This window comes from Canis lupus, chromosome 28 (assembly GCF_011100685.1).
Source record: "Canis lupus familiaris isolate Mischka breed German Shepherd chromosome 28, alternate assembly UU_Cfam_GSD_1.0, whole genome shotgun sequence".
NCBI classification, from domain to species: domain Eukaryota; kingdom Metazoa; phylum Chordata; class Mammalia; order Carnivora; family Canidae; genus Canis; species Canis lupus.
The window spans coordinates 9874946-9896309 of record NC_049249.1 but is presented as its reverse complement, the minus strand read 5'-3'; the positions used below and the strand labels follow the sequence as shown (position 1 = coordinate 9896309).

General features: G+C 41.6%; 1 protein-coding gene across 2 annotated transcripts in view; it reads left to right on the top strand.

Moving 5' to 3' along the window:
• Nucleotides 1-12947: 12947 nt before the first annotated feature.
• Nucleotides 12948-21364, top strand: part of BLNK (B cell linker) — a 77741-nt gene continuing 69324 nt past the window's right edge. Inside the window, exon 1 of one of the 2 annotated variants that reach the window (XM_038578381.1) lies at nucleotides 12948-13255. In XM_038578381.1, the coding sequence (XP_038434309.1) occupies nucleotides 13209-13255 (47 nt within the window). In that variant the 5' untranslated portion in view covers nucleotides 12948-13208. The remainder of the gene's footprint in view (nucleotides 13256-21364) is intronic. The other variant, XM_038578382.1, reaches the window with a different exon arrangement.

The window sequence follows — 21364 nt, the reverse complement described above, 5'->3', positions numbered from 1 at the left end:
CCCATTCATCAGTTGGCCCAGGTGCTACAACAAATTATAATATTTTCTCTGTGTCACTCATTATAAATAAGTGAATTCTCAGGAAGTATATTGGAAACCACCACAGGATGTTTGCACTTTTTGGTGAGGTCACATAATTAAATTTTCACCATGAATTTCTGGTTAATTCTGTAATAGCCCAGAGAATTGTGCCTATGTCTATGTGTGTACACTTTCATTAATAAAAACCCTCCATCAGGGCCAGCTCCATGGGCATGTGTGTGGCCTGTGCAGTCATCCAGAGCCCCACCCTCAGAAAAGCCCTATGCATGATTCAGTGTTCTGCTGTCACTGCCTTGAAATTCTTAATAATTTTTGAACAAGGAGCCTCACATTTTCATTTTGCACTGGATCCCACAAAATATATACTCAGTCCTGCACACTATGAAATATTGGACTTTGTCCAAAATGGCAAGTTTTTTTAAACATTTAATTAGATAGTTATCAGTATTTTTTTTTAAATGCCTACTATTTAGAGAAAGGGGAGCCCTCTTACACTGTTGGTGGGAATGCAAACTGGTGCAGCCACTCTGGAAAACTCTATGGAAGTTCTTCAAAAAGTTAAAAATAAAACTACTCTATGACCTAGAAATTGCACTACTAAGTATTTATTCAAAGGATATAGACATAGTGATTCGAAGAGGCACATGCACCCCAATGTTTATAGTGGCAATGTCCACAATAGCCAAAATATGGAAAGAGCCCAGATGTCCATTGGCAGGTGAATAGATAAAGAAGATTTGAGATATATACAATAGAGTATTACTCAGCCATCAAAAAGAATGAAATCTTGCCGTTTGCAACAATGTGATTGGAACTAGAAGGTACTACGCTAAGCCAAATAAGTCAGTCAGAGAAAGACAAGTACCATATGGATTTCGCTCATATGTGGAATTGAAGAAACAAAACAGATGAACATAGGGGAAGGGAAGGAAGAATCAAATAAGACAAAAACAGAGAGGGGGGCAAATCAGTTAAGAGACTCTTAACTGTAGGGAACAAACTGAGGGTTGCCGGAGGAGAGGTGGGTGGGGTGATGGGGTAACTGGGTAATGGGCGTTAAGGAGGGCACTTGATGGAATGAGCACTGGGTGTTATATGCAACTGACGAATCACTGAATTCTACCCCTGAATCTAATAATACAGTATATGTTAATTTAAGAAAAAAACACCTACCATTCAGGTATCCCAAAATTTACACGGGAATGTTTATAGGGGGGAAATACTTCATCGTGCCAATGTACAAAGATATGAATTTTGAATAAACAGCAATAAATAAATGGTTGGGAAAGGAAAAAATATATATAGTTGAAATAATGTCTTTGGTTCAGGAGCATTAATTCCAACCATGTCATCCCCTCTATTTAGAGGAAGTGAGAGAAAAATAAAGAGGCTGAACAGAGAAGGCCAAGGTTGTAGCAAAGAACGGAAGCGAGGGTGGGAGAGTGAAATGAATCAAGTGTTGAGTCCAAGTCTTCTTTAGATGCAAAAAAGCAATTTGCATGGTCACCCCCTCTGATGTATGTGCGTTATCTGATGCTATCGACTTCTCAGGGAGTCAGACTGTGTGCTCTCTTCACTGTGTGGTTTAGAAGTTTTAGTGTGTCTGGATTTGCTTTGCAGTGGAGTAGGGACCTACTTGGCAATCTCTGGACTCAGAGTAAAACAGCTGTTCAGTGGCTTTGAGCTTCTCTCTCTGTGCTTGCAGGTGGCTTATTGTTTGGCCTGAACCTGTAACAATAAAGTTAAAAAATGAGTTAGCCTCTTTTCTTACACTCTGTAAATACATACCTCTCTCCCTAAATTCTCAGCATTGCTTTATTATATGTTTGGTCCCAGCCATTCCTTTCACCAAGTTTTCTCTTAAACAGATATGTGTTCACCCAAGAAGTGATTCTGTTGCTTTAAGAGGGGAAAAAATGTCACACTTGGTTGATCTGAAAATGTAGCACCTGGCGCCCATATTTAGAAATGTGAAGACACACACACACACACACACACACACACTTACCAGCCTTCACTGAAGTGTGCAAAACATCACAGGAAGCTCATTGAGTTCAATCATTTATTTGTAAGTTGGTTGTTTGGAACTTGAAAGCACTTTTTTCCCCATAGAAATGAAGCTATAAATGGGGCTTTGGTCCCCAGGCTCGAAAGACTGTTGCAGAAATGTCTGCTGTGGCAATGAAAACAGAAAACGACTGTATGGAGATACAATAATTGAGCCAAAGAGAAAAGCTAGAGAAGTAAAGCTTGTTTCCTTCGAGTGCTTCCCTGGAAGAGGGATGGATTTCATCTAAAGAGGTGTGGAGGTAGCCAGAGGCTTCTGAGGTGCCTGGGGGTCATGTCAGTGCCCCAGACTCTTTGTAGATCCCCTTGAAAGCCCGGGTGCTCTTCATCCCCCTGGAAGGGTGTGCCACACAGCACTTTGGTGTGACTCCCATGTGTGCATTCTATTTGTGGCTCAGAATGGAAAAGAGAGCAAGAGAGGAGGCGAACTTTTCTTAGGTATCTGGAGTTTTGAAAAAAGAGCAAATAAAGTTGGGTGACCTTGTGATGCCATAGCTCATGTTGTTCCCTTGGAAGAGAAAGTCCCTCTGAGCTCCTCTTCACAAGCTTCCTATTTGTTTGGAAAACTCCAGCCCACAGGTCCTCTTCTCTGGGGAGCTGTCCCCACTTTCCTAACTAGCTCTCACTGTAGCAGATCTATATCTATCTATATCTATATCTATATCTATATCTATATCTATATCTATGAAATCACACTTCACATCCTTTATAAGTATTTGTCTGTATGTCTCTCCCACTTGATTAGGAATCCTTTAAAGAAAAAATAATTCAAATTCATTTTTAAAAATCTCAGGAACCTATACAAGAATGTATGTTTCCTTTGTCTATGTTGGAAGCAAACTGTGAGCAGTAAAAAATGGGACTAGGGAAATATAGTGGGAACATCATCCCACCACAGGGGAAGATTGGAGAACACCAATCTTGGGAAGATGTCTCGGATCAGAACCTACCCCTCTCTCCCCACTTACCAAGAGCTTCACTAGTCCAGAACCACTTGCCTCTTGTTCCATGACGAATGGAAGAAGGAGACCTTGAGGTGGGTCAGGGGACATAGCTACTACTTTACAAACTACAGTGGCTGTATTTTGAGGATTGTCTGGTAGCCATTCTCCTTTCCTCCAATGACAGCCCCTGACTTTCATGTAGGGGTCATGGGTGGACCTCAGACCTAGCTCCAAGGTGGAGGATGGGCATCAATTTCCCCCTGGCCTTGGTGTTGGCTCTAGGGTTGGAGATGTGGCCAAAATATCCACTCACAGTGGATCTCTCACTTTTGAGGGTGCTGTCACCATCCCATTGTACTTGAACCTGAGGTTGGAGTGGCCAGAGTGATGGTATGTTAGTGAATGTTTAATAATTAGCTTTCAAACAAAAGCCCAAACAGCCCTGATTTGCAGTGTGTCTGCCAACTCCTGTAGGGTAAATATTTTTACCATGGCTGTTTTCAAGCTCTAACAGCGTCACTAAAAGTGGAGTTGGGAAGAGATTCACAGTGGCAAACTGCTATGTCGTTTTCCCACCTTCAAGAGAGATACCATAGGTGTGAATAATCTCAAGAGCATAGATATTAGCTAAATGTATTAAAATAACCAGAAAGAGATGAGTTTTGAATATCTATTACCTTTGTTTTAAATATAACTGATTTAATTATAGGCTTATTTAATTTATTTTTCAAATAATGGCTATATTAACAATAGCTTCACAACATTTCTGAAAATGTAATTGTCTTCCAAGAGCTGATATGGGCTCCATCCAAAACCCACTGAACCAGAGCTACCTGGTTCCCTTGAAGAAAGGAATTAGGCAGGAGGGTCAGAGGGTGTGACAACCAGTCCTAATCATAGTGTTTGGGCCTTGAATACTGTAGCCTGCTTAGCCCAGGACAGTTGGATAAACCAATAGTTTCCTTTCTTATTAATTCAGCCTGAGTTGGGTTTTCTGCTACTTGTAATTGAAATAGTCCCAAGTGAGATATAAATATTTTTTATATTTATGTACTTCACATTTCTGATTCAAATGAGACTGACTTACAATATGTAGTGGGTTGAATAGTAGCAGAAATATATGTGTCTATGCCCTAACCTTTGAACCATGAACCTTTTCCCAAAACGGTTGCAGATGAAATTAAGTTTAAGATCTTGACATGAGATCATCTTGTATTAACTTAGTAGGCCCTAATCCAATGACAAATGTTCTTATAAGAGATATACAGAGAAGAGACAGACCCAGAGAGAAGAAAGAAGGCCATGTGAAGATAGAGGCAGAGATTTGAGTTATGCAACCACAAGCCAAAGAATGCCTAGAGCCCCAAGGAGCTGGAAAAAGCAAAGAAGGATATGTCCCTAGAGTCTGTAGGGGGCCTGCTCCTGCTTACACCTTGATTTTGGACTTTGGTCTCCAGAACTTGAGAGAATAAATTTCGGTTGTTTGAAAGATACCAAATTTGTGATACTTTGGCTGTAGGACACTAATGCAAGGTAATAATATTTTGCCTGTTCAACAAGCATCTTTTCCATCCTTACCCTAATTTTAGGTTGGACAAAAGATCCATTGTAGAGTTTAGGAAAGTTTTTAAAGTGGATGTGATGATTACCCAAAGATAATGACTCTCAATATGCTAGTCTGCTCTCTTGGATGTGTGTAATTATAAAACCTGAATTATGCTATATAGACAGCTTCAGGTCATACTTTTATTTTATTTTATTTTATTTTATTTTATTTTATTTTATTTTATTTTATTTTATTATTTTTTGCCAATACATTATGAAGATTTTCTCATAGCATTGTAACTTACTTGAAAATAGTGCTTTCAGTGGCTGCAGAACACTTGATTTTATGGATATATCGTAATTTATAATGTTACTACATTATGTTAGATGACTATATAATTCCTAATTCTGCTCTATTATAAATAACTTTACACTCAGGAAAAATTCCTAAAATTTTATTTTGTTCCTTTGAGCATATTAACATTTTAAGAATCCTGCTGCACATGACCAAATTGCCTTCCAGGAAGTTTCTTTCAATCTGTGGCCCTGTCAGCCACAAGAGTACCCATTTACCAAGGCCTTTAACAAACTCGAAGCTGATCACTTTTTAAAAGCTGAACCAGGGATCCCTGGGTGGCGCAGCGGTTTAGCGCCTGCCTTTGGCCCAGGGCGCGATCCTGGAGACCCGGGATCGAATCCCACGTCTGGCTCCCAGTGCATGGAGCCTGCTTCTCCCTCTGCCTGTGTCTCTCTGCCTCTCTCTCTCTCTGTGACTATCATGAATAAATAAATAAAATCTTTAAAAAAAAAAAAAAATAAAAAAAAAAAAAAAATAAAAGCTGAACCAATTTGATAGGTTAAAAAAATGGTACTTAACACTTGCTTTAATTTGTTTCTTTGCCTTAGTGAGATTGTGAGCTTCCTTATTGGCCATTTGTTCCTCTTCTTTTGTGAGTTAACCTTTGTGCTCTCTGCTCACTTTTCTATTGGGGGATTAGCCATTTACTCATTGATTTGAAAGATCTCTTTAGATAGGAATGTTTTAGAACATTTATGAAGATTTCTTTATATAACGTGGCTTTCTATAAATATTTGCTACATTTTACATGAGAGTTCCTCTAACTTACAGAGGAGCAAAATGTTGAAATCACATAAGACAAGAAGTCATGCTCTGGGAGGATGAGAGGGATCCTTTGTATTTTGTCATTGCAACTCTAAGGCTGGCACACACGTGCTTGGATGTTTCTGGTCTGTCGATCCTTGATATGCCATTTCTTAAAAGGGAATTTGAATTCTTCCATTCAGGTAACCTGAGGTTGGAGATGCGAAGACCCATTTAAGCCTTTCACTTTGGGAACAAAATTATTAGGTTAAATAATTATAAATAGAATAAATAACTGGAAAAGCACGCAGATTTCTTCATAAGTGATCTGATTCCTTGCTCTGATTCAACATGTCTTGACCACAGACATGGTTGTATTCACAAAGCAGACATAGGTTGGTTGGGAGTAAGGAGATCTTTGTTCTTTCTGCTATATCGCTTTTTTTTCTGGTTTAGGCCTTTCTCCAAAATGGACTTTTGCAAATCAGTTCACCCTCTGGGCCTTCATTTCTTCATCTTGGGGTTGCTAGTGAAAATAGAGGACATGATGCAGTACTGGGGACATGCTCTTACTAAAAAAGTATGTTGCTTATCTAGAATTTTTCTGGCATCATGTTTTTATTTGCTGAATCTGGTAACTCACTGTCTAAGGCCTACTCCAGACCTGACAAATTATGATCGAATATAAGGCCATGAAATGTAACCCAGTCTCAAGGCACTCTGAAGTCTGGGTAATCTGGTCCTGCACTGCAGTGGGGATACCATTGTCCAGAGGAACCTTCCCAGAGAGAGCAGGAAATATTGGTTAGGCATCGGGAGGTCAGGGCTCTGTGTGCACATAGATAGAACATGCAACCGGGAGCAGAGCAACAATATGAAAAAGACTGTAGAACTGACAACTGCTACCTTTTTATGCTCTCCATCATTTTTGCCTTTTCGAGAATGTCATCTAGTCGGAATCATACAGTTTGTAGCCTTCTCAAATGGGCTTAAGTTACATTTCAGGTCCTTCCATGTCTTTTCATAGATTGACATCACTTCAAAAATCCTAATACATATTTTACTACTAAAAGTAAATGTAGTGAGAGGATTTTGAGATTTCTTTGCAGCCATTTTCATTCTTAGGGTATATTTTACGGAGGATGTACAAAGGACTGTGTTCAAGAGTCAAGATCATCCTCTTTTATGGTATATATATTATTACCATTTACATTCATTTGTTTCTGTTGAACCTAGTTTACAAGTTGAGACTCCATAAAAAGATTCAGAGAATCTATATCCATCCTTATCACTTCTGCTCTGTTTCCAGCTCCCTTTGCTTCCTGTTGGTGGCTATTGTCATTAATGGCTCGTTTTTCCTTCCTATGTTTTTGTTTATTTTTGCAGTACATGTGTATCTATAAACTTCATCTATCTTCTTGTTAAAAAAAAGTAGCTGGCACTGTACAAACCTTGTGTATTCTACTACCAAATCCTAGAATGCAGGCTTTTTGGATGGCTACACTGAACTCTGCTATAAAGATGGACCAAAATTTATTCAGCCAGACCCCACTGATAGCCATTTAGGTTTTTCAATCTTCTGCTATTGCAAATAAAACTGTAATAACTATGTGCAGATGTTGCATGTGTGTGTGCATGCATGTGTATCTGCAGAGTAAGATCCTAAAAGTGAGATGGCTGAGTCAGAAGGTACATTCATGCAGTTTTGTTAGGTATAGCCAGTGCCCCTCCATGCGGACTGTAATGTACTGTAAGTGAAGGGTGCCTGTGTCCTCAGAGCACTCTATCATCAGACTTATAGATTTTTGTCAATCTAATATGTGAGCTATTCCTTCAAATGGTGATAGTTTTTCTTTTAATAGGAGTGTGATTGAGCATCTTTTCACCTGTTTAAAGACCTCTTGCTGTTCATGGTTATGGTTTTTGGCTGCCTTTTGTCTTGGTTTTTCTTTTTTCCATCTCAATTCTTAGGAGCTCTTTATCTATTAGTGATACATATCTCTATTATTTCTGTACATAGTATTAATATTAGTATTATCTCTAGACATCTCTATATTTGTCTGTGATGCCTAATGTAGCATTTTATTCCCAATTTGTCCTTTGTCTTTTGATGCTGCTTATGATGTTTTATATGCCATGAAAAATTTCTTATGTTTCTCTAGTTAAATGTATCAACCTTTTCTTTTATTGCCTCTGAATTTTAAGCCAGAGAGAAGGTTTTCAAATTTTACTGTGTTTTCTTTATTCTTACACTTAGCTCTCTGATCTACTGGTAGTTGTTTTTGTAAATGGTTTGAGGTTTGAATCTAGTTTTATCTTTTGGCATCATATTGAATTTATATATTAATTGGAGATAATGGACACCTTCATGATATTGAGTCATTCTACCCAAGAACATAAGATGTCTCCTCATTTGCTCAACTCTGCTTTTGTTTTGCAGCCCTTTAAATCCAAGTGGACTGTTTGGATAGGAAGACTAGGAACTAGTCAAGCTTCACTCTAGAAAAGATGATAGAAATATATAATCAATCAGAGCATCTGCTACCAAGAACTTCTAGCCTCTGGGAGCTCAACCTCTGGAGGCTGTGAGTCTTACCTTGGCTCTCCACATCTCCGTGCTCCCATTCCTTGGACAGAGCACACTGCAACCCCACCCTTGCCTGTTCTCTGGCTTCATCGTGGCCCTGACTGATGGGAATAACCTGGCCTCCTAATTGCCTCAGGCCCCTCATATCTGCCTCCCATTGTATTCCTGGCTGGTGGCGGGGCTGTGCGACTGAGGAGGAGAAAAGAGAGTTTGAAAACCCCCAAAGAGATGCTCACCTGCTGGGAAGGAGTGAGGAATAAGATGAATCCTAAGATGAGACTCAATCATAGAGGGGCATGAATGACATTCATACTTGTTCTAGAAGAAAAGCCTCTGAAATCCTTAAGAAGAGTCATCAGCTGGGAATGTGGGCTGGGAACAAGAATGAGAATTGATCTGGCTACCCAGGAGTATTAGGAGGCTGAGCGATTGGTGATCCAGGTGAGGGCTAAGGCTGGCATGAGAGCAGGGTAACAGTGCATATACTACAAAGGAGAATCTTGTCGGCAGATTGACTCTGAGGGCTGGAGGCAAGGGAGGATGTGATGGCACGTGGGCCAGGAGTGGTCCATCCTGACAAGAGACTACTGTAATGTTCTTGCCAACCAGGGACTTGGACTGATACAAGAATAAAAGCTGTTACCATCCAGGTTATTCGCCTAGAGAAACACGTTGCACTCCAAGCAATTTGACCTACAGAATATCAAGTTTCCTGAATAGGTAAAATGGGGAGTGGATTTGTCTCACAAAAAGTGGAGACTTGAGCTGCAAAGAACCTTTGTCCATCTGCCCAAGTCATAGATCTCTTCTATTCTCTTTTTCCTTCTTTCTCCCTTCTGGACCCCACTCCCCACGAAGGAGGAAAACAAGACTGTCAGCATCTGCCGCACTTCCTTTTCTCTCTCTCTCTGTCTTTTCTGGCCTCTTCTGCTATTTTCCCCACTTGCTCTCTGGGTGCCAGGCTTCCTCCCTTAGCTTCCTCTCAAACCTTCCTCCATCTCGGCCCTTAACTAGTACTGCCTGGTTAACCAGGCATAGGCCTGACCAACAGATACTTTGGCCTGTAGTATCAGGAAGCTGCCGGAACCACTATTCCTATAGACACCCACCCCACTCCACCCCAAGAAAGAGGGCCAGCACAAGAGAGGAAGTAAGACTCAATGGTTCAAGACTTAAGGGGCCTGGCTTAGGGAGCAAGATGACTAGGTGGCCTTAGGTAAGCTATGTCACCTCTCTGAGGCTCAGACTTCACATCATGAGTGCGAATGATAACAATAGCCCCTCGTAGTTGCTGTGAGGCTGACCATCATGGGAGTAGGTTATGATTAGAACCACAGAACTGGAACGCCTGGGTGGCTCAGTTAGTTAAACATCTAACTCTTGGTTTCGGCTCAGATCATGATCTCAGGGTGGTAAGATCTGACCCTGTGTCGGGCTCCATACTTAGCCGGAAGTCAGCTTGAGATTCTCTCTCCCTCTGCCCCTCCCTTCACTCATATGCACACTCTTCCTCTAAAATAAATAAATAAATAAATCTTAAAAACAAAACAAAAGAACCACAGAACAATTCCGCATAGTACCAACATCACCACTTGCCGACTTTGGTGGTGTGTCTAAACCAGCCCTAGTAGGAGAAAAGCCATCAGCAGGTGGGTGGCAGGGCAGAGTGGCTGAACTTTCAGTTCCAGTGAAGACTTGGACTACTTCCAAGGCTCTGTAAACTGCCACAACCACTTAATCCCTCATTGGGAAGCAATCTAGTAAAGACCATCATAGGCTTCTCTTCTGGAAACCGTGAGGGTGTTTCCACTGGTGGAATTCAATTTCTGTACACACGGGCCAATGTCTAGGTGCCTGGACAGGAGCCTGAGCTCTCCTTGAATCTCTTTTTTGTTCTCTAAAGATGAGAAGTTGAGGTCAGGGAGACTAAGTGATTCACCCAAGGTCAGGGATAAGTTGGTGCCTCTGTGTCAGAGCAGGGCCCCTTCCTGAATACGGCCCATTCTTGTGATGGCAAAGCTTTGTAATTCTCAGCTTAGAGTACAGAAACAGGCTTGGGTTTGAGTCCCAGCTCTTCCACGAATGATTGGCAGAACTCTCAGCCAGTTACCTAACCTCTCTACAAATCAATTTTTTCACATGTGAAGTGGGCGTCATCATATGGAAACATGGAAAGCATTCAGTAGCATGTTGTTGTTTGTTGTCACTAGTAGATACAAGGAAAGAGCCAAGAGAAACCAGGGTTGGTTGGGTCTCATCCCCGAGTTCCAGTACAGTGTATCTTTTTGTTCTCAAGTCTCAACATCTCACAGAGCTGAGACTCAGTCAGGCTGTCCTGGCTTTGCCCCATAATTCTAGAACATATCTTCTTTTATTTATTTTTTGTTAAATATTTAATACCTACAGTAGGTATCTGTATACTTGCAACTCAACTTGAGAAGTAGGACATCACCATTGTCTTTGAAGCCCTGTGTTCCCCTTCACTCCAACCCCCTTCCTTGATGACCATTCACCTGAATTTTACATCTATTTACATCTATCATTCCCTCCATCTGTTTGACCACATAAGTGTGTGTGTCATAAATTATATATTAGTTAGTTTTACATGTCTTTAGCCTTAATAGAACAAGAATCATGATACATGATCTTCTTTAACTTCCCTTTATTGCAATAAATTATTTTTATTATTTATCCATACTAATGTGACTATACTTCACTCATTGTCACTGTTGAATAGGACTCCATTGCATTCATATGCCACAATTAATGTATTCATTCTCTGGTTGATGAGCAATTGGATTTTTTCCAGTGTTTTTAAATTTTCTATTAGAAATGGTTCTTCCATAACAATTCTTGCACATGGCCTTGGTGTACACAGTATATTCGTACTGCTTTCTCATGTCTATGACCCAAATTACTTTGGTAATAACAAAGTGTTTCCAGAGTGATTGTACCTACTTGAATTTTTGTCAACAGTGCATAGAGTTCCAAATTTTCTCTAAGGTTGGGATTGTCCATTTGTCATCTGTTCATCTAGAGATTAATTTTCATGTGCACTGTGCCATGTAAATTGTGACTGTTTATTACAGTACGTTGTTCTCCATGTGTTGTGGAAACCATGCCGTGTGGCCTCATTCTTTTTACGAGTCATTAGCTAAGACTTGGTACCCTTGATCTCCAGGCTTGCATTGATCTTCTTGGAAAGCTGGTTACAGCTGCAGAGCAGTTGTGGCAGCTTGGAACATTATGGTAGTCATGCTACACACCACATGGGGCAAAATGTCCAGTCTGGAAAAGCAGACTCTCATTTTTATTATGTCAGACTAATACAGTAAGAAAGAAGAAAGACAAGTGGCTGTAAAAAGAAAAAGCAGAAGTGTAACTCTTGCCGCTGCTTTTTTTTTTCTCTGGGGAAATAAGAAGTTGCCAGTCCAGGTGCTAAACAGATTTGTTAGTTGAGAGAAAAGTCAAGTGGCTGATGGGGTGCACTTTACAGTAATTTAGAAGAAACAGGCTGGCTATCATCATCCCACTCAGTGAAGCTTGATTTTCTTGATCCTTGGTGACATTGTAATAGCTTTCCCTGTTCCCATCTACTAGTTTTGTTTTGTTTTTGTTTTTGTTTTTCAGTTAAGAACTATGGAGAGAGGATAGGTGAGGCTCTAGGACTCCTTCGGGATACACTGCAAGGAAACTGAGCTTCTTGTTTGGGGAAAATAAACAATTGGAAGAGGCAAGTGCTTGAATTTTTCTCATGAAAGATTGTCTGCTCCCTTGCTGGCCTGGCCAATTTAGTGGCTTGGCCAAGCAGAAGGGCCCCACCCTTTAATAGCTTTGAGGATTCTGCTCCTGAACACCTGGTCGAACTAGAAATTCAGAGGCAGAACATGAATGTGAACAATCAAGATTTACCTAGAGAAATATAGAACCTCTGTTTGTACAAAGAATAGATACAGAAGGGAAGAAATCCATCTACCACTTGTACTCTGCCAGAGAGGCTGCCTCTCCCTCCCCTCTTCCTTCTCCTCCTCCCTCCCGTTCTCCTCCCCACTCCTCCTACCCCACCTCATTCAGGTCTCTCCTTTTGGCTCTTCCTCCCATCTCCCCTTCTATCTTCAGCCAGACCTGGGGTCTGTAACAGGAGAGGTAACTTGGAGCCTCTGCTATGTCCTTCTTATATATTCTTCAGACCCAGGAGAGGATTAGTCACTGAATAAATGTGCTAAATATGCACCTTCTTCACAAAGGTGAGCAGGAATTTCTTGCTGGGTGCAGGGAAGTGTGCCCAGACATAAAAGGAACTGTCCCTCTCATTTTCCTCCTCCCTGACTTAAACTGCCTTCTGCTCTCTAAATGACAGTACAGAAATGCCGTTTTCATATCATGGTTCTTTAAGTGGAAAAATTTATCCATGAATTTATGCAAATGAACAGAAAGTCCCAAAGAGACCTGATGGAATTGATTATTCTGCTTTTCCTTGAGCCCAGGAAGCAACTGGGGACAGAATGACACCTGCTAAAAACAGGGCTATGTGTGTTTGGGACAACAGGAAGTAGTGACCATCTAGAAGCCAGTCCTGACCTGATTACAAATCTGGTTATAAAAGAAAGCAGCTGGAAAGAAATTTGCATGTCCAATAGGTTTCACTATTAAAGTTTACACGACGTGGAGTAATCAGCCAAGCCGGCTGGCTACCCAGATCACATGATTATGTAGAAACATGAAACTTGACTATGTGCTCGAGCAAGTTTTACTTCTCCCTACTGTAGGGTGTTTGCCAGCAGCCTGCACTCTCGGAAATCAGACTCAAGTGACTGGGACCCTTGAGATCAAAGGCTTACCATGCTTCTCCCTAAGAGGGCCAGGGCCTGCTGACATTACTGCTGACGGTTATTCGTGGTTCTTATAATTAACAAAAAGAATGGACAAGCTTAATAAAATAACTGTCCCTGCCAGTCAGAAGTTGAGGTAAGATTTTCCTTATCTAATACTTCTCCTTCCTCTGCTTCTTCTGCTTCTTCTTTTTTTTAATGCTCCTACTGCATCTGAGAAATATTGAAATCCTGGAATACTTTGCTAGTTGTAAGGCAGTGGGTGGCAGTTGCTATAGGGAAGTAGACTGAGTTTTTAAAGAGATATGTAGGAACAAGTGGGCTTATTCCTGCTGGTTTTAGCTATTGAAAGATTAAGGTAGAAAATTCTGGAGAATTCTGGCTTAGATTCTACTAAAGTTCAGCTTTCTGAGTCTGAATACAACAAACTAGTCTAAGGAAGGGTTTGTCTAACCCTTGTTTAACCTTTGCTAAACGCTTAACTATTTCATTGTGGATTACTATTTAATATTTAATGTTAAGGATCATTGTAATCATTTGTATTCATTGTAGTTGTACTATCTCTTATTTATTTTGTGGGTGTATATCACAAGTGCTTGGGGACAGGAGATCTGTTTTTCCAGTGTTCTTATGTCAGTATAACAATTATCTATAAAAAAGCCACTTGGAAAAAAAAAAAAAAAAACAGAAGTGGTGCAAGGAGCAAGAATCAAAAAACTCCTCTGAGTTATGGAAAAGACAATGTCTCAAATTCTCATTTGGAAGATCTTTTTGTCTCATTGTAACAGCATCATGTTTTTAGAGACTGAAACTTTTAAATACACAATGAGTGTTCTATATTCCAACTACCATTTGAACTTCAGTTTTTAGAGGGTGATATGACACGTGAAGCAAGTAAGTTTCCACAAATAATAAGGAGCTAGAGAATTAGAGCTTTTGAGACAAAATTTATGAGAAATTAGCCTGGAATTGGTAGAGGGATGGCCCTTTACAGTGAGAGTATGCATCTTACATTTGGCCGGTGCTTGGTAAATAGTGGTTTGAAATGAACTGCTGATCTGGGACCAGTAGGCTCCATTAATGTGCTCAGACATTTCAAGGGTGTGTTGGTGAGGGCTGCGGTATGACCTGCACTGACAGGGGACAAGAAGGTGCCTCAGCCTTTGCCTTGGTTTCAAGTTGCTACACTCTCATGGGAGGGGGGCAGGTGAATCAATGAAAGTAGTAAGTGACTGAATGAGTATAGAAAAGGAATTGGAAAAAAAAAATTAAAAAAAAAGAAAAGGAATTGGGATAGCCAGGAAAGGTTTCATGGAGAAGATGCTTCAAGAGCTAGGTTTGAGAGGTGGCTTAAGGCAAAAGTAGTGTGAGAATTGGAGGAAAAGCAATGAGCCAGGAGGAAGGAAATAGAGAAGCTGACACTTGAGGCTGGCCTTGACTCAGTGCATTGGTGGGATGACGAGGAGAGTGTTCTGTCCAACAGAGACTATGGAATAGGGTATATGGTACCAGAGGGTAGTCATAAGGGAGAATGTGTCGGGTGTGGCCAGCTCACAGAGGACAGTGAGGCTCTAACTGTGGGGGATTAGAGAATGGTTTACAGGGTTAGAGATGCCATGCCAGCAGGCTTACTAATGGGTGACAGAATGGACTACAGGGGTAGGAAGCTGGGGGCAGGGATATTCTGTAATGACGGTAGTTGAGGAATGACGGCTTCTAGTGTTAGGGGCCTGGACATGGGGCACAGCAGTGAGAAGGGAAAGGAAAGGAGAGGTAAGAAAGACATGCCAAAGAAACTAACAAGGCATGGATATTAGTGCTTCTCTCAAATGAGCAAGAGGGTTTTAAAAAGTCCTTTCTAAACATTCCATAACCTAGAGCTATACCAAGCCTTAGAACCCCTTTTAGGAAATCCAGATCAGAATTTAAGTAAAGGAAAGCACTAGAACCTGAATCACTGTATGATCTCCACCTGCCACCCCCCATCCCTTGGGACAAAGACCAGCTTAATCACAGAGTGGTTGACAGGCAATATGCAACCATAGATTATAGGGTAGAAAACCAAAACTCTACTGTGGATAATCATACACTACATTCATCTGCTTAGGCAGAAGTAACTTTTTCTCCACTTGGTCACTCAGTTGTCTTTACAGAATTGGTCTGTTTTGGTAAAATGTGCACTGCTGACGTGGAACTTTAAAAAAAAATGAAAAAAAATGAAATTGTAAACACGATGGACTTGAAGCACCATCTTAAATATTTTCTAGTTAGATGGGATGGCAAGGAGTAGGGAAATGAAGTAATTGATCCCTATGGTCTGTGTCCTCTGTCCTGACTCGTTAATACCAAATCAGACGGTTGTCTAACTGCAATTATTTGGTACCAGGTGACAGTATAAGTGAAGAGCTGTGTTTATATTCTTAGGTTTATCAAAATTTAGATGAGAATTTGCTTAAATTTTTAGCCACAAAAGTAGAGAGATAATTAGTGTCCATCAAGGGCACATAGTGATCCTGGCCCATAATAATTATCAGATTAAAAATGATATTAATATCATTATTATTCTTTCTTATTAATTCCATAGGTGTGTAATTGAAATCCTGAATAGAAACATAGGACTTTACATTGATCCTTGATAAAGTTTATGTTCATTTCAGTTCTTCTTTTTATCTATTTTGGTTATTCGGTTATTTTGGTTATTTTACCTGTTGGTTGTAACTCCTATGGCATTTAGCTTTGCAAGGACTGGAGGCACAACAAACAACCCTCCTCTGCCTTAACCTAAGTGGCTAATAAAACTGTTGAGCACACAGAGCCCTTCTTGGGTGTCTGGGTCTCACTGCTAGGACTCTTACTTAGAGATCTAATTTCACAGGTTTTGGGACATGGCTTCTCTTCTCGAGTCTTGGAATCCTTAATTGGAATTTCCAGTTACTTGATTTTTCAAGTTCGATTCTTCAGAAACAAATCCACTGGGGTGTCTGGCTGGCTCACTTGATAAAGCATGCGACTCTTGAACTCAGGGTCATGAGTTTGAGCCCCATGTTGGGCTGTAGAAATTTAAAAAAAGAAAGAAAGAAAGAAAGAAAGAAAGAAAGAAAGAAAGAAAGAAAGAAAGAAAGAAAGAAAGAAAGAAAGAAATTCACCTTCTTTTCACCTTCCTGCCACTAGCTCCATCTCTGATACTCTGTTTCTGTCAATAGTATTGTCATCAACCCTAACTCTGATTCATCCCTCTCTGCACTGCCATTTACTACCACACCCTGTAGTCTTTATTTTGTGATACTTCCATATATTCTACATATGGCTTTTCTGTCACATCACCCTGGATAGATCCTCATCTCCCCTGTGTCCCCCATCTATAAAATGAAGAGTTTGGAAACAGACAATTTCCAAAGTCTCTCTCAGCTCTAATGCTATGTGATCCCTTAAGCATGGAGACCATTCTCTGACCCCACTCTTGGGCAGCTTTCAAAGATTTTATCCCAAAGCCCTCAGGAAATATTTCCTGATTGAATCATCTGTCTTTGACAGATGCCTATCCGTAAACAGTAGGGTCAGAGAATACAACCAGACAGCATCCAAGGAGGTCATCTAGAAGGTTGCTATGATGTATTTAGAAGGACAATGCAGTTGGAGCCCCAAAGGGTTGAATTTCAATTGCCAATTATTATCTATGGGTCCTGAGGAAGTCACTCAACTTCTATAAAGCTTGTTTCCTCAATTGTCAAATAAAACTAGAGATGCCTTCCTCACAGGCTTATTGTGACTAAGTAAGAACAACATGGGCTGAAGTGCCCAGAATGATATTTTGCCTCATGGTCAGTATAACAAGTAAATAAAAAGTAAACACAATGACCAATACTTCAACCCACACTTCATGAGTGACCATTTGTTGTCTTTCTTCCTACTCTTGGTAATGGATCCAACCCCTTTAACTGGAGTGGCAACAGAGCAGGGGCTCGTGGTGGGTAGAGCAACTTTTGAATATATATGTGTCTGGGAGCATTTCTCTTCTCGTTCTTTATAAGCTTAGGGCAGAGACCAGTGCTGATATGGGAGGGCAAAAAGAAGGCACAGCATATACTGGTAGAGATGAGATAAATTTCCCAGGAAGTATTTCTCTTCACACTGCCCACCTGCATTATGTCAGCTGAGTATTGGCTCAACTGGGACATCCTGTGTCACACAAACGGATGGAATCCCAGACAAGTCTTCTTTCTCCTTGTAGGCAAGCTGCACTGGAGCCATTACTAGAATTTGCTTAGTTTTTATAACTTTCAGGATCATCAGCTAACAAAACTCAGGTTTTGTCAGGAAAACTCTAAACCAGATTTCACACATCCAAGGCACCCTGTCTCCTGGATCCAGAGGTTGCCTGTGTGCTGTAGCTGAACAACTCCCTTCTTTTCATACAACTACTCTCCCAGTGGGCTGTGATACACTTAATTAGGTTTTGAAGAACTGAACCACAATTACATTCCAGCCAGGCCTTCTACATCACTGGATTTGAGGAGACTGGCCTGGTACCAGATGCTTAAGGTACACATTTAGAGTATCTTCATTTTCCCCCACAGATGACTAACCTTGTCTGTTCAGTAGAGAATTTACTGTTTGGTTCATTTTCAAAGAGGATCTTACCATTGCCCTCATGCAGTGGCATCAAGGAATCTAGGCTTGTTAAAGAATATGAATAAGAAAGATTGAATGGCAGCTTGCTGCAGGGAAACTGAGAACTTTCTTTGGCTTTTTAGTAACCCTATAGAAGCATCCATCTGTGCCCCCCCCCCCCCCCCCATCCCGCAAAGACATGACTGCATCATTTAGATCAGTGTTTCTCCACCAGGGGCATTTTTGCCCTCCAAGGGACATTTGATTGTCACAACTGGAAAGGGGGGTGCTATTGGCACCAAGTATGTAGATGCCAGAGGTGCTGCTAAACATCCTATGTTTACAGAGCAGTACTCACAGCAACGAATTACCTGGCCCAAAATTTCACTAGTGCTGCTGTCGAGAAACTGATTTAGACCAAGTAAATGAATTCTGTCCAGAACTGGAAGCACTTCTTCATTTGTATGTTCTTATGGTCACGGTATATATTTATCGTTTAGAATATATATTTCTTTGCAATTGATGGGTCTCTGCTCACTGGGCTGATTTTCCTCTATCTGGGATGGTTTGGGTGAGGAGTTGCCAAGGAGAAGGGCTAGAGGTGCTTGGGCCTATATTTCAATGAGTTGTTGTTGTTGTTGTTTTTTAAAAATGTTAGTGTCAGACAAAACTAGATTCCACAAACTATATGAACCGTTGGAGCATATTGTTCTTTACTGGGTTGAGAAATGAGAGCAGGAAAGCTCTCCAGTTGTAAGATCATCTTGGAATAGTCTCTGTTTTCTCTGTAAGTAGAATGTATAAACTATGAGTGGAAATCCTTAGAGTTGGGATAAAGAGCAAATTAACTGATAAGATAGATATTAAGAAGCCCAAGGGCTTATGGATCTGATATTTATGGCCAAACTCTGATGAGGTAGATATGCCATGCTTGTCCTCGAGCAGAATGTGTTGCCCTAAAGTCCATAGGTAGAGTGTTACAGGATAAAGGACAGATCAAGGGGTGAAGGGTGTCTGTCAACCCTTTAACATCTTCTCAGTCCCATATGAAGATCCTGCAGCTGTGTCTGTGTGGCGAGGATCAGAATAACTCTGCCATCACCTGGGATAGTTTCTGCTGCAGTATTTACCTTTTCTTGCCTGCTTTCTCCTTATGGCACTGGTGTATATTTTGTGAAACTGATGGCTGGGTTTTAAGGAGGCAACTTTTTAATTATTTTTATTTAAGATTTTATTTATTTATTTATGATAGAAAGAGAGAGAGAGAGAGAGAGTGAGAGGCAGAGACACAGGCAGAGGGAGAAGCAGGCTCCATGTAGGGAGCCCAACATAGGACTCGATCCTGGGACTCCAGAATCATGCCCAGGGCTGAAGGCAGGTGCTAAACTGCTGAGCCACCCAGGGATCCCCAAGGAGGCAACTTTTTAAAAAAGAGTTTATGCCAGCTCTGTTATAAAACAATCCTGTATCCAGCCTCCCACGACTCTTTAAGTTGATGTCAATCTTATCCAGAGGAGAGCAGTTTCTTGATTCTCTTACACTATTGGGAATGGTGGGAAGATATGTATGTGAGGGGTCCAGGATGGTGGGAGGCTGGTGTATGTTATAATATCAGTTCCTCAAGGCTCATGGGTGACACTAGATCCCGCTTCCAAGCTATAGGGCAACAATGTTCTTGCCCCTGTAGATAAGACCTTGCCAAGGAAACAAACCTTTTGTGTCCACTTAACCGGATTCTGTCTCTGTAGGATACTGGTCAGAGGGGTCACTGTCTCCCTGTCAGACACATTATGTCTCTTGCTTTGTGATTCCCATTGGTCAGCCCCGCTTAAATCTCACAGATCTGGGGCCATTCTGCTTCTTTAAGGTGATCCTGCGCCTCTCTACAAGCTCAGGACTGTTCAAGCCTTGGGGACAGATTTAGTTTTCTCATTGTACACACTTTCTGGGCTTCCTGGGCCCCCAGGCACCAGCACATGATTAGAGGTTAAGAGAATGGCACACCTGTGCTCCAGAAATGGGGCTCACCTGCTGATTGGGTAGAGTGCCAGCCGCAGTGTCTCACCTGCAGATCAAGGGAGCGGTGAATCCTGAAGTGTGACCATGGCTTGCAGACTTCCAGGTCCCATGGCCTCAAGGCTCCCAGCACCTGGTAGGGAAGTGGGTTTTGTGCCAGCCTCTGATGCTGAAGCACACGCTGCCTGGCCTGCAGTGCAAACCCTCTCTCAGGGAGCATGCCTCAGGTCCATACCTTCTGCCGTGGGGGAGCCTCCTTATTGGCTCGTGTGTTCTCATCTCCAGTTCTACACACATCCATGAACAGGCTAGTTTTCCTTCCCTGCCTGTACTTTGTTCTACAGCTGAGGGCTGTCTGCTCCCCAAAAGCTCCTCCTCCAAGCCCCTGTCCTCTTGCCTTGACCACATCCTCCTACCTGTCCTGCCTCACCTCCCTTTTGGAAGGGTGTCCGTGGGCAGCTCCACCTGCAGGCTGATTTTCAACTTGATAGGCTTACAACCATTTAGCGACATTGTGGTCTAGGCCCCCGCACAGGCCATTTTCCCAGTCCAGCACGGCTGTTTCAGCGCTCACTTCAAAAGCAAGACAAGAAAGCAGCTTTAAAGGGCGTGTTGCTTCTCCTTGACACACCACCACACTTCTCCGTTGGCCACTTTCCTGAGAAAGGATCGCATTAGCCTGGGAGGTCTTCCAGCGAGCTAGCTCCCTCCAGATTTTATCCCTTCTCACCATGGAGGGAATATGCAGCAGGCAGCCCTGAGCTTCTGAGACGTGTGGCCATGAAGCCACACAGGCCCCATACTTGGTTTAATGCCCTGCTTTTGCAGCCCTACAATTCTTAATGATTTTGAACAAGGGGTCCTACATTTTCGTTTTACCCTGGGCCCCAGAAATTATAGTGCTGGCCATAGGCTCCTTGAGCCACGTCAGCTAAGCCTGCTTCCCCCTGCTCTATGTACAGACACAGACACCAATGGAGAAGCTCCTACCCAGAGCACACAGGTTTCCTGGCAAGGACCTGAGAGGTCACCTCTTCAGCTCCTTTATTTTGGAGGCAAGAAAGCAAAGGCCCAGAGAGGAGAAGTTACAATCCAAGCTCACACCAGCAGAGCCTGCTCTAGAACCACATCTCTCTGTTTGCCTGTGGGGAGATGGGGAGAGTAGCCACCTCTCTCCCTACCCCCTCTTTAATCCTGTGTCATTTACTGGCCAATAAAGCTTAGTCTAACTTACTCTGTGTTCTATATTTTCCCTAGGCTTTTTTTTTTTTTTTTTTTTTTTTTCCTAAAAGGCAACTAATTCACTGTGAGAAACCCCAGTGAAGCCCTACAGAACCATGCCCATCAGGATTTCAGGCTTTAACGTGTTTCCTGGTCCAGACTTGAATTCCATACTGACCCAGACATGTCTGGCATTTATGTACAGATACATATTTTTTCAAAGAATGCTCCCACAATAGTTTATTTAATCTAAGAGAGAGTTGTAATTATAAAGAGTTGCCTTACACATAGAGCATAGAGAACCAGTGTGGTATAATTTCAGAAGTGCTCATAAAGGTGTTTTTGCTGTACTGAAAAGAAGATGATCTTTGAAATCAGGCAGGCCTGGGTTTGAACA